The following is a 13,913-nucleotide window of genomic DNA, read 5'->3' as shown; positions in this document are numbered from 1 at the left end:
CGCACTGACACGCAACCCTGACACCTTCTTTGTAAGATTTAACAAAAAATGAATTGTTTCTTTTGTGATGCATGAAGAGGGAACATTAACAGTGATACAATTGAATACACGTTAAACGTTATAACAGCCTCAATATAACTATTTTGTTTATTTTTATGATCATCTCTGTGTAAAAATCATTCTGAAATAACAGTTTAATGATTTCCATATTTTTACTCTTTCATAATTATTAGGTGAAAATCATATGAACGTCACCTGATTCCTCATCTCCTGCTGTGTGTCACGATGAACGAAAATTCTATTAAAGTCTATTATTTACAAACATTCAGCAATAAAAATGAAACAATTTTCAAGTACTTGAATTCAATAATTAGGTAAATATACATATATGAACATGTATGGCATGTACTCCTTGTCTCCTGCTACAAAGTCTGTAACCAACGTGTGTCTCCTGCTTGATGAGCAGCTGATCTTGTCTGACCATGTTGACTCTGTTGTCCAGTTGTTCTGATTCATTCTGTTCAATAGAAGAAGAAACACGCTGAAGCTAACGCCACAGTTAATGTTCACTTTGTTAGTAGGTTTGGATCAAATCTGATTTATTATAACAGTAAATATTCAGTCTGAACTCAAAGTCACAAATTCTTTCAATCAAACACATGAAAAAAGACAAATCACAGATCCAATAAACCACGGCACATCTTAACCACACAGGGCACATGACTGACTGTTGTCTGAGCTCACTGGCTAACCTTGGCATGAAATTCATGTAACTAGCTTATGTATTATGTAATTTCTATTAAGGCTCTCTCCCAATTAAATGCTCTTATGAAGAATGATGCTTGCATTGCTAATTTTTCCAAAGAAAACACACACACATTCCAGACAGTTTTTATATGAGTAGTTCTTCATCGAATAGATCCAACAACAACATGAGCTCACTGTAAACCTCCTTCTTCCTTTATTATACCTGCTTCTATCACTGTCTTTTTTCACTCTAAACTCTGAATTGTATCTAAACTGCTGCATTCTCATCCTTTGCTATACTGTTTTCATAGTATTTCATTGTTATTCCACAGTTATAAATAAATATGTCTGCTGTAATATAAATGTAAATATTCACTCAGTTCATTTCCATAGAGTCACTTTGCATCAGCAGCAGCATGCTCCAGTGCTCTGGGAGACTTTATAGTCCTGACACTTGAACACTGGATGATGACTGACAGCTGTCCTTCATCACAACAGAAATCCTCCTCAGCAAAAACATGACTTTGACCTGCGTCCTCATCTGGACTCTCCTCTGCTGCTGCTTCACAGGTAAAGTCCATAGAATCAAACTCCTCTCCTCTATGAACATCTGTCCCTCTGAAATGAAGCCCACAAAACCATGACACTGCTTTATGTTTCTGTCTCTGTGTCCTCAGAGTCCAGAGGACAGGTCAGAGTGATTCAGCCTGGAGCAGTGACATCTGCTCTGGGAGGCTCCGTCACCATCAAATGTACGACCAGTCAGGATGTTTATAACTCTAACTATTTAGCCTGGTACCAACAGAGAGATGGAGGAACTCCTAAACTGCTCATTTATTATGCCAGCAACAGATATTCAGGAACTCCAGATCGTTTTACAGGCAGTGGATCAAAGTCTGACTTCACTCTGACCATCAGTGGAGTTCAGGCTGGAGATGCAGCAGTCTATTACTGTCAGAGTGCACATTACATCAACAGTTTGTGGGTGTTCACACAGTGAAAAAGTTTCGTACAAAAACCTCCCTCAGTCATACTGAACAGAAACTGAACTGACTGCTGCAGCAGCTGGAAGCTGCACACACTGATACACTTCACTGAACACACACATCAGTCATTGGTATAGACCGTCATACAGATCACACACTGTGTCTGTCAAAGTTAAAGCACACATAATTAAAAACATCCATTAGACAGGAGCATGTGTATTTTATTTTTTCAAATTTTTGGTTCTTTTGGAGTCCATCAGCATTATTATACACAACATCATCAAATCAGACTTTACAATCAGGCCTGCTCGCAGTAGCATATGTGTATATGTGTGTGTAAATATGCATATGTGTATATATCCACTCCTAGCTAAGACCACACTATCTCCTGTATAATAACTTGGTCATGCAGTGCAATAACTTTATTTTTTACAGCTCTCATGTATATAATGTAAACTGTCATCTTTTCCATACCAGATCATCATGTGCAAAAACAGTTTAGTACTCAAGTCACTTTATTCTGGTATGTAATCAAGCTATTCATTCACCTTGTGTTCATTCTATTTATCTATTTTTCTATATATTTGTTTCTTCTTACGTGTGCTGTTGCTGCTGTAACACTGTGAATTACCCCTGCAGGGACTAATAAAGGATTATCTCATTATCTCTTAAATTAGCATGCTGATGATATGCTCATTGTAAATCTTTAAGATCCAAATTTTACCTCATGACCTATTTTTTTTCAATAATTTTGTGGTATTTATTTTCTATAATCAAAATAACAGTTTGATTAATGTAAATAATAATTTATTTATTAACATAAATAAATGTGTTAAAAACATAATAATGTCATTTTTCATATTCACTATTAATGAACATCCTTTTGAATATGATTTACTGTAAGTATTGCACCAAAGATCAGAGTGAACCACTGCTCACTGATGAGTTTATTTAACTGACAGTTAAAGTTTGTTTTAGTTTTACGATGATAATAATATCTGCCTAATATAAAATAAATGAAATCACCTGATTGAATGAGTAGGTCCTCATAATGTTTACATGTAATCAGCATTAGTACAAGCACGTGATTCTCTACCTTTTAATTCTAAATATAAATGCATTTTTATCCCAGACCATCTGTTTACAATAACCTCCCTTAATGTGTGTGTTTTTATTTGAATGGTTGTGAATTACATGAAATTATCATTGTACTGTGAGACATGAATAACACACTGGAAGTAAAGATGTGTTCTATTATATCTGTTTTTATTGCTTTAAAATGTTGACATGAGCTTTATGAGAAACAACAAACAGACTAAAGATGCAATAAAAGACAAAAAACAAGCAGACAGAATGATCAGAGTGAGAGCAGTATGAGAGTCACACTAAGAAAGCTCAGAATGGGAACACCGGTCTCTCCTCAGTGTGTGTGAGAGTGGAGTCTGGGAGCCCTGGGTGGCCTCACAGGTCACAGAGCCCACCCTCCCCCACTGGTCTGCATTAATGCTCAGGGTGCTGCTCCAGCTGTAGAGGCCGTCCTTCAGCATCGCAGGGCTCCTGCTCTCCTCCCAGCTGATGCTGCTGCTGCCATCGTCCAACTTCCAGGACAGCCTCCAGTCTGAGGGGAAGCCCTTGTTGGCCAGGCATGTGAGCGTGGCCTTCCCCTGCCGCAGCTCCTCACTGGAGGGAGGCAGCACCGTCAGGGTGGGACGGGCGTCACCTAGGAGACACAGATCAGCTTAGAGGACAGGCAACACACAGCTGTCAATCAAAGAGCAGACACAGAGTGGATCTTCTCCTTGAAGAAGTTTCTGGCAGATGTTTTTCTGCTCCAGCAGTCACTGACTCACACAGTGTTTCACTTCCCTTTAAGAAGCCTCTCATGCTTATCAGCACAGAGACAATCATCCTACAGTTTGACCTGAAATATGTCCAACTACACTGCTGATACAAGAAGCAACAACACTGTCATCAAATGTCTGAACTATACACAGACTTAGAGGAAACATAAAGGATGAATTGATGTGCATTTCAATCATCATTTACTTTGACTTTGACTTTGACATTTAAAATAAAATGAGAAGATAAAAACATCAGAGATTTGACACATTTCCAAATGTCCATCTTTATCTGCACTCTGTGCAGGTTTGCTTGAAGAAAGTGATTTTGAATCCATCCTAATAACAGTTACTGTGCTGGAACATGAAAAAGTCATTTTAGGAGGAATTAATCTTTTTGCTTCAATTTCACTTTGACATGAAAGTGCACATAAAAGAGAAGAAAAGCTGATCTGAGTTCTCCTCCTTGATATGACAGCACACATAAAAACATCAAGACTAAAACTGGAACTGGTCTCCTTTACACATTAAAAACATTTTAAACATGAATTCTAGACATTGTATTTAGTATTAAACACAGTTTGACACAACCAGTCTGGTTCCTCCGCCGAACGTGTACCACAGTGATACAAAGTGATGGAGGCGTCGTACAAAAACCTCTGACTGTAGAGAGACACGGCTCTCTGACTCTGAAACAAACAAACCCAACACAAACAGCCTCAGCCTGTAAAACTCAGCTGATTCATATGAACATGAATCAAAAGAGAGTGACAGAAAATACTGACATTATTTTAGATTGATTTCATTTGGATTCAATATGTCAAATTCAAACGGGGTTTTCTGCATGTAACAATCCAAACAAACATTTCTTTACAAATATTTTCAGCTGCAACAAATCTCCATAAACAGCTCTGATACATTCCTGATCAATGTTCTGATAAAGTGATTGATCCATTGATAAACAGCATCATCAGACTGATCCCAGTCCCTGTTGGAGTCACTCAGTTCATTTCCATAGAGAGTCACTTTGCATCAGCAGCAGCATGCTCCAGTGCTCTGGGAGACTTTATAGTCCTGACACTTGAACACTGGATGATGACTGACAGCTGTCCTTCATCACAACAGAAATCCTCCTCATCAAAAACATGACTTTGACCTGCGTCCTCATCTGGACTCTCCTCTGCTTCACTCAGGGTGAGGAACATCATTTCTCTGTGATGGAGTGTAGCTGACTTTCACCTCAGTGTCTCATGTCCAGTGTTTCTTCTGTCTCCTCAGGGTCTGTTGGACAAAATGTTGTCCTGACTCAGCCAGCAGCCAAATCAGTGCAGCTTAGTCAGACTGTCTCTATAGACTGTAAAGCCAGTCCAACAGTAGCTCGCTATTCTGGTTCACAGTACTACCTGTCCTGGTACCAGCAGAAACCTGGAGAAGCTCCTAAACTCCTGATCTACAGAACATCAGACAGATTTTCAGGAATCTCCTCCAGATTCAGTGGAAGTGGAGCAGGAAATGGAGCTGACTTCACTCTGACCATCAGTGGAGTTCAGGCTGAAGATGCAGCAATTTATTACTGTCAGAGTTATCACTCCATCAACAGTCAGTATGTGTTCACACAGTGAAAAAGTGTCCTACAAAAACCTCCCTCAGTCAAACTGAACAGAAACTGAACTGACTGCTGCAGCTGGGAGCTGCACACACTGACACACTTCACTGAACACACACACACAAAATGCTGTAAGAAGTTCACAGAGATAAAACACTGTATCTAAACACATCACAAATACCATAATTGTAGACACACTTTATATCTGGGTAATTACTTTCTATAGTGTTCCTTTATTATTAAAATGTGTTGGGTGATCATCTTTTACTTCACACAATATGAATCTTCCATCATTAATGGCTTAATTTAAACCTTTATCGTTTAGCTTCTCGATATTGTTTGTTTGTATTTTGTATTCCTCTGAATTAACTGAGACAAACCCTGCTGTCTTCCTCAGAGGACTTTCATGTCTCTCACCCAGCAGCAGAGAAGAAATAATGTTTCAGCCTCTGTGAGACACTGAAAATTATTATTCTTAAGACTGAGAATTCTTCCATGACATCAGTTCCATCAGTGTGTGTGTCTGCTTCATGGAGATCATCTCCCACAGATTTCCACTGCATCATTCACAAATGACTGAAAGTGTCAGTGCTGTCAGCAGTGAGGAGGAAAGAGCTCCAGCTGACTGACTCTGTGTCTTTGCATATGTGTCCTGCCTCTCTGCTTCCAGCCATTAAGAGGACGGTGTTGATCAGTGTCTGTCCAGGCCTTTCACAGCCACTGACACACCGGCAGCACAATGATGATGTCACTGAGTCTACTGCTGGCCACCCTGGGGCTCCTTGTTCAGGGTGAGAGTCTCTGCTGAAAACTTTGCTTCAGGATGCAGCAGCTTCAGCACAGTGATGTTGTGCTGTGATGGAGAAAGACTGAACCAAGCAGCAGTGACCTTCTTCCATCTGTTCTCCATGTTAAAGCAATGATCCTCTTCTCTTTGGATGTTGATCATCTTCCTCCAAGCTGGATTGCTCTCAATATTCCTTCTCTTTTTCATCTTTTCCAGGTTCATCAGGACAAATCACTCTGACTCAGTCTGCTGGATCTCAGTCTGTTCTTCCAGGACAGACTGCAACCATCACATGTAAAAGTAGTTCAAGTATCAGTAACTACCTCCACTGGTACCTTCAGAAACCTGGAGAAGCTCCTAAACTCCTGATTTATCTTGCTACAACCCGTCAGTCTGGAGTTTCTGATCGTTTTAGTGGAAGTGGATCTGGGACTGTCTTCACTCTGACCATCAGTACAGTTCAGGCTGAAGATTCAGGAGTTTATTACTGTCAGCAGAGTAGCAGCGTCCCGTTCACACAGTGATACAACGTCGTACAAAAACCTCACACTGATAAAGAGGAACTGATCAACAGCTGCACAAAAACTACACAAGGTTAACAGCAGCATCATTTATAGTTGATATGATTTAATATATTGATTTAATATATTGCATTAAACCTTTTGCTCTTAACTATGTAAAATTTAATATACAGATGTTGGAAATATTTAATGGTTTTAAATCTATTTTTTTTTATTTCTTGGAATCAGGTCCAAACAAACAGAAATTAAAACAGAGCTTTATTTAGAAAAGTTAATGTTTTACAGCAAAATCATTAAGTTTCTTTTTTGTTTGTTTCTCTTTGTATAAAAAGGAAACATTACCAGTCACGCTACAACAAAGTGTTGGGCAAGTCACTCATTAATGTAATTAAATTACTGATTACAGATTATGTATTTTAAAATTAATCAAATTACTCTACAACTACTCTACTAATTACTTTATTTCAAAAGTAATTAGTTACATTACTAGTTACATAGTTACTCCTTCCCACACCAACCATGCATTTTCTAATCTCACAATAAACAAACTGAAGCTAGTCTCTCCTAACTTGGTAGCACTGTAACACAAATGTTTTACCAAACCCTTTCAACATTTCAATCATACAAAATAAAACCCGTCTGTCTTGACATTTTAACCTAAAATATATATTTATACTGTTGTGAATCTGCATACTGTAAAAAAATACATGTTCTTACATCTTTTTACAGTAACAATTTACTGTAATTTTTACAATAAAATGGTAGAATAAAAACATTATATTGCATTTTAGTCACAATGTATTTTTAGAGTGCTAACAACCAACTGTCACGTATTTGGGACGCTTCCGGTAGGATTGTTCTAATATTTGAACTGGAAGTAGGAAACACTTTTGATTCATAATGTTATTTAGTCCATGACAACTTATGCAGCTAATAGATAACCTTATTTTCACATAAAAAAATCTAGGCGAGGCAAAACAAATCAGATTTCTGTGTGTTTAAACTAGAGATGTCCTGATCAGGTTTTTTTGACCTCAAGTCCGACTCCAAATCATTTTATTTTGAGTATCTGCAGATACCGAGTCCCGATCAGATACTTTTAGGGTTCTACTAAGGGACAAAGGCAAATAGCAAGTCACTTACTGCAGTCATTTGTGCAATCCTGCACCTTTGTGCCATATAAATGGTACTGCAATGACTTGCCTGCTATTGCAAGCACAACACGTGTGTGTGTGTCGTGCTACCGCCATACTGGGAGATTTCACACACGCATCGAAGTCTCGAACCCAGGAACTCTCGCGCCAAAAGCAGCCGTCATACCCCTACACTACAAGACACAGAGCCACCCTGCATAGAAGGCATTAACTTTGACAGCCCTGATAAATATATATCCGAGTTCTGATTGGGAGGTAACGTCCGATTCCAATTGAGTCTGAAATCACATGATCGGGCCAATCATGTGATCAGATCGGGACATCTCTAGTTTAAACCTGTCTATCTATGTACCAGTTACAGTCACAGTAAATCAGACAGCTCAAGTAAAATGTCAGAGTGTTACAAACACACAGATACCAAGCTTTTTGTATGTGCTCCAAAGGTTCAAGGAAATCAACAACAATCTAATTTTTGTGTGTTTTGCGTTTTTTGGGAAATAGAACCCTTGTAGGTAACAGGTATATAAAGCAAATGTCTTCATATCACATACGTCATGGTCAGTTATAGTTTCTCAGGAACGGTAAAAGCTAGAGACTTACAGTTTTTTTCTCCGAAAAGAGGACGCTTGCATGTATTCCACTATGTTTCTGTGTTGTGTACAGGTTACGTAAGCATGCGTCAAAGTCAGCATCCAATCGGACCATCAAGTTTTTATTGATTTTTATATTCAAATAGCAATAATAATAAATAGAAAACAACAACAAAAAAAACAACTGGCTGGACTCTCCCCCCTCCACCCCCCTCCCATCCCCAAGGTTATAGAGAGTTCCAAATAAATAAATCCATAATTAAATGTTGCAGGTACAAAAAATTACTTATAAATACTTTCCTGGAATCAGCTAGTTATCAGATCCAGCATGTCGAAAACTTTTAAGCTAAACAATACTTAAATCTTGGGTAGGGTTTTTATCCATTTTAGGTAGTTCCAAAAGTCTTTGCTAAGCATACATTCATAAGAGGCAGTCTCTGACATTGATTTAATCCAATCCTTCAATTCCAGGCCTTTTGTGGTCTTCCACTGCCCCAGGATGATCCTGCATGCTGTCACAAGTCCAACCATATAAACTGAAAAAAGTCCCATAGGGACATTCAACATTCATTAACAACAACATTGATAAAAACAGTGTAAATATGTCCCCACTTCGACTTTACATTTCTGACATAAATAATCAGGAATTAATTTGCTTCTGTGAAGTCTGGTCAGCTGATAGTATCTATGTAGAATTTTATACTGTATACATTTGCTTCTGGCTTCCTTTACATACTTTCCATTCTCTGACAAAATTACAAACATTCCTCATTTGTGTATGTCGTTTTCAAGTCCCTCTCCCAGAGGGTTTTGATATTTGTTGCTGCACTACTCAGCCTATAATCAGAATCAGAATCGTGTTTATTGCCATGTGAAGTGAAGGGCGTTCACATTACTAGGAATTTGCCTTAGTGAATGGTGCATACAAAGAACATATAATAATTAAAGCTGCAAGCAGCATTGCGGGCCCTCGCGCACCTTGCGATCCGCGGGGTCATCGCAGTCTTCTCTCCTATGCTCTTGTCTCCTATACTCTCCTGTGCTATGCTCTCCTCCTCTCATTTCCACAGATATACAACAAACACATGTTTACAACCAAACTTTCCTGCTACCAGTAGGTGGCGCTATGACCGTATCATCCTATTAGCATATATATCTGTTCAGACTCGGCTCCATGGCAGTACTGTAAGATTTTGTCCACATTGCATGAAGTATATGGGTAGTACTACATAGAATAGAGCAAGTTCCTTTGTAATGGCGAATGGTCAAATTTGAGGCCACGCCCCCACCACACGGTAATACTTTTGAAAGAGTTTTGGAATGCGTCTATTCCCTATGGTGTCCTGAGTGGACACAGTGATTTTCAGCTCAATTGCATGAAGTATGTGAGGCGTGAAAAGTTTTGAAGCAGGGTCACAAATAGGCAAAAAATGGCCAGAAAAGTCAAAATGGCGGACTTCCTGTTGGGTTTGGAGTGGGGGTCCAAGAGACTTTTTTGTGCGTCTTGGGGTGATACACATGTGTGCAAATTTTCATGATCCTGTGTCAAACTGATCAGCGGGGCTACGTGTTAGGGTAAAAAATACAGGGAGTTCCTTTGTAATGGCGAATGGTCAACTTTGAGGCCACACCCCCACCACACCGTAATACTTTTGTAAGAGTTTTGGAATGCGTCTATTCTGTATCGTGTCCTGAGTGGACACAGTGATTTTCAGCTTGATTGGATGAAGTATGCGAGGCGTGAAAAGTTTTGTAGCAGGGTCACAAATCGCCAAAAATTAACAGACATTTCAAAATGGCGGACTTCCTGTTGGGTTTGGAGGGGGGGTCCAAGAGACTTTTTTGTGCGTCTTGGGGTGATAAACATGTGTGCCAATTTTCGTGACCCTACTCAAAACAGGCCACAGGGGCAGGCAGAAAAACCTATGAAAACACAACATTTTGTGTAGCCAGTAGGTGGCGCTCTGTCAAAGCCTCAATATTGTTGTATAGATGTGTTTAGGGTCAGACTCTGATCATACATGTGACATTTCGTACAGATCGGACAGAAAACGAAGAAGTTATAGAGACTTTCTGTGTCCTCAGAAATGGTCAAACTTTGAGGCCACGCCCCGGCCACACCGTCAGACTTTTGTAAGAGTTTTGGAATGCGTCTATTCCCTATGGTGTCCTGAGTGGACACGGCGAATTTCAGCTCAATCCGATGACGTATGCGAGGCGTGAAAAGTTTGGCAGCAGGGTCACACATCGCCAAAAATGGCCACAAACCTTCAAATGGCGGACTTCCTGTTGGGTTTGGAGGGGGGGTCCAAGAGACTTTTTGTGCGTCTTGAGGTGATACATATGTGTGCCAATTTTCATAATCCTGTGTCAAACCGGCCAGAGGGGCTACGCGTTGGGGGCGCTATAGAGCCATTTTTATATGTGCATTTCAAAAGTCAGCAAATTTCAAAATTTTTCGGGCGAATGAATTTTTCTACCAAGTTTGGTGAGTTTTTGGGCATGTTAAGGCCCCCAAAAATGCGATCTTAGGGGGGGAAGGAAAAAAAAAAATGAAAAATAATAATCCTAAGGGTTTCAATAGGGCTCTTGCACCATTCGGTGCTCGGGCCCTAATTAACATGCAATAAGATAAAAACTAAGATAAAATTAAGTAAATAAACTAAAGTAAGGCTAAATTGACATGACATAACAGACATACAATGAACAGAACATAAAATACTTGGCGGATGTAATGGTAAACATAGGCCCTTATATGAACAAATGGAACAGTGTGATAATGTAATTCAGCATCTTATAAAAAAAATATAATTTTCCGCAATGTGTTTAAATTTGGTCACACAATGCCTCATTTGTAAGTGTCTCAACATATTCCCTTTTTCTTTTTAGTGGAATGTGTTAATTAAATCCACATCAGACATAAATCGTCCATCCCTATATAGATCTCCTATCGTGTGTATTCCACAGATGTGCCACTGCCATGGCAATTTGGGATTAGAAAGCCCTACGCGACCTTTTTCTTTAGGGGCATATAATTTATTTAACTTTTTTACCTTCCCATATGAAATGCTTAACTAAATTCTGTCAGGGTTTGTGGTGTGGGAGGACACAGTTTGCAGGCAGAGCAGGATCAAAAAACAAGGTCCAAACGCATAGCATGACATAACCTGGATAACATGGCTGAAGCGTGGCATGGCAAAGACGAGACTAAAGTACAATTCCCTTGGGTGACGACAAGACAAACTGGCAGGGAGTGCAGGGAAGACAAAGACTAAATACACAAGGGCCAGGGAAGTCAACGAGACACAGGTGACACACATGAGGGCAGGGCAGGTAATCAAACAAGGAGTGAAACCACAGGAAGTAAAACTCAAGCCAATGTACAGGGAGGACAGGGCTACCGAAGTAAAACAGGAAGCACAAGACAAGACACAAGAACTAAACAAAAACCCAGAGAAACAAAACACTAGAACTACAGGAAAATAACAATAACTAAACACAGATTAAACTAAAAACCCAAAACAAGGAAAACAAAACCATAAACAAACACCAGGTCGTGACAAATTCCCATGTTGTTTATAAATAGTTGGCGGTACTGTAATTGGCAACATCATAACCATATAATTAGGGGCTATAATTATTTTAACGATATTAATCTTACCCCACATGGTGAGTTTGATCTTTTCCCATTTTTCAAATTGTGTTTTAATTTTTAACGTCACTGGACTGAAATTTAGTTGTGGTAACTCCTCCAAGTCTTTACTAAGTCTAACCCCTAGATATTGCATACTTTTCAGAACCCATTTGGACTTAAATTTCTCCACCATATGTGGATGACAGAAAGCTGATAATGGCATAGCTTCACATTTATCCCAATTAATTATGTAACCTGGAACTTTGGAATGAAACTTTATTGTATCTATCAGATGTGGTAAGGAATTAAGTGGGTCAGTAACAAGTGTATGAATATCATCTGTGTAGAGCATCAGTTTGTGTTCTTCTTGACCACTAACTACCCCTTTGATTTCTTTATTTGTTTGAATACTCATTGCTAATATTTCTATAAAAATTATAAACAGCAGGGGGCTAAGGGAACATTAAATCATTTTGTGTTTATTCTGGCATTTGTATCTGATCAGCTTTGTTTTGCTAATAGCTTTGCTATTATTTTTATAAAGTCAGCAAATAATATAATAAAAATAAAATTGTGTGCCATGATGGATGAGCAGCTGACCATGACTCTGACTCTGTTGCCTCTTGTTTTTTGGGTTTTTTTTATGGACTTGGCTTTTGATTATTAAAGCTCACCTTTTGTTTGCATTTGGGTCCTTTAAAACCACATCACACATCAAACATCAAACAGCTTGGACTCAAATGTTAACATTTTAGACATAGCCCAGATTAACAGTTTATTTACAAAGTGTTCAAAAAGGTGTGAAAGACAGATCAGTCAGTGGGATTTCCTGGGTAGAGGGTCTGTGTGGCTGATAGGAGGGAAAGTGTGGACAGAAGAACACAGGAGTTTAAAAATTCAAAACACACACAAAACATTCACAAAATGATAAAGAGCAAGTCTGATCCTCTTACACAGAGCTGACAATTTTGTCTTTGTTCAAGAGTTGTAATGTCTTGTAAGTTTAGTTTTTATGTGCCCAGAAGAGTTATTAATTTACTGTAAAGTGTGTTTTTTTTCTTTCCATCTCTCCAAGTTTTTAGCTACATATGAGAAATGACTCAGTTCATTTCCATAGAGAGTCACTTTGCATCAGCAGCAGCATGCTCCAGTGCTCTGGGAGACTTTATAGTCCTGACACTTGAACACTGGATGACTGACAGCTGTCCTTCATCACAACAGAAATCCTCCTCATCAAAAACATGACTTTGACCTGCGTCCTCATCTGGACTCTCCTCTGCTGCTGCTTCACAGGTAAAGTCCAGAGAATCAAACTCCTCTCCTCTATGAACATCCGTCCCTCTGAAATGAAGCCCACAAAACCATGACGCTGCTTCATGTTTCTGTCTCTGTGTCCTCAGAGTCCAGAGGACAGGTCAGAGTGATTCAGCCTGGAGCAGTGACATCTGCTCTGGGAGGCTCCGTCACCATCAAATGTACGACCAGTCAGGATGTTCATAACTCTAACCATTTAGCCTGGTACCAACAGAGAGATGGAGGAACTCGTAAACTGCTCATTTATTATGCCAGCAGCAGATATTCAGGAACTCCAGATCGTTTTACAGGCAGTGGATCAAAGTCTGACTTCACTCTGACCATCAGTGGAGTTCAGGCTGGAGATGCAGCAGTTTATTATTGTCAGAGTTTTCATGTTATCAACAGTCAGTATGTGTTCACACAGTGAAAAAGTGTCGTACAAAAACCTCCCTCAGTCAGACTGAACAGAAACTGAACTGACTGCTGCAGCTGGAAGCTGCACACACTGACACACTTTACTGAACACACATCAGTCATTGGTATAAACCGTCATACAGATCACACACTGTGTCTGTCAAACTTAAAGCACACATAATTAAAAACATCCATTAGGCAGGAACATGTGTATTTTCTCTTTTCAATTTTTTGGTTCTTTTGGAGTCCATCAGCATTATTATACACAACATCATCAAATCAGACTTTACAATCAGGCCTGCTCGCAGTAGCATATGTGTATATGTCTGTGTAAATATGC

The 13,913-nt window shown here is 39.2% G+C and overlaps 1 gene segment (V, D, J or C); it reads left to right on the top strand.

The window, feature by feature from the left end:
- Nucleotides 1-5,849: 5,849 nt before the first annotated feature.
- On the top strand, nucleotides 5,850-6,488 carry LOC114440375 (immunoglobulin kappa variable 2D-28-like). The segment is given in 2 exon segments: nucleotides 5,850-5,968; nucleotides 6,181-6,488. Coding segments are annotated over 2 exon segments (360 nt in total).
- Nucleotides 6,489-13,913: the final 7,425 nt, after the last annotated feature.

This window comes from Parambassis ranga, chromosome 1 (assembly GCF_900634625.1).
Source record: "Parambassis ranga chromosome 1, fParRan2.1, whole genome shotgun sequence".
NCBI lineage: Eukaryota > Metazoa > Chordata > Actinopteri > Ambassidae > Parambassis > Parambassis ranga.
This window is presented reverse-complemented; position numbering and strand designations above follow the sequence as displayed.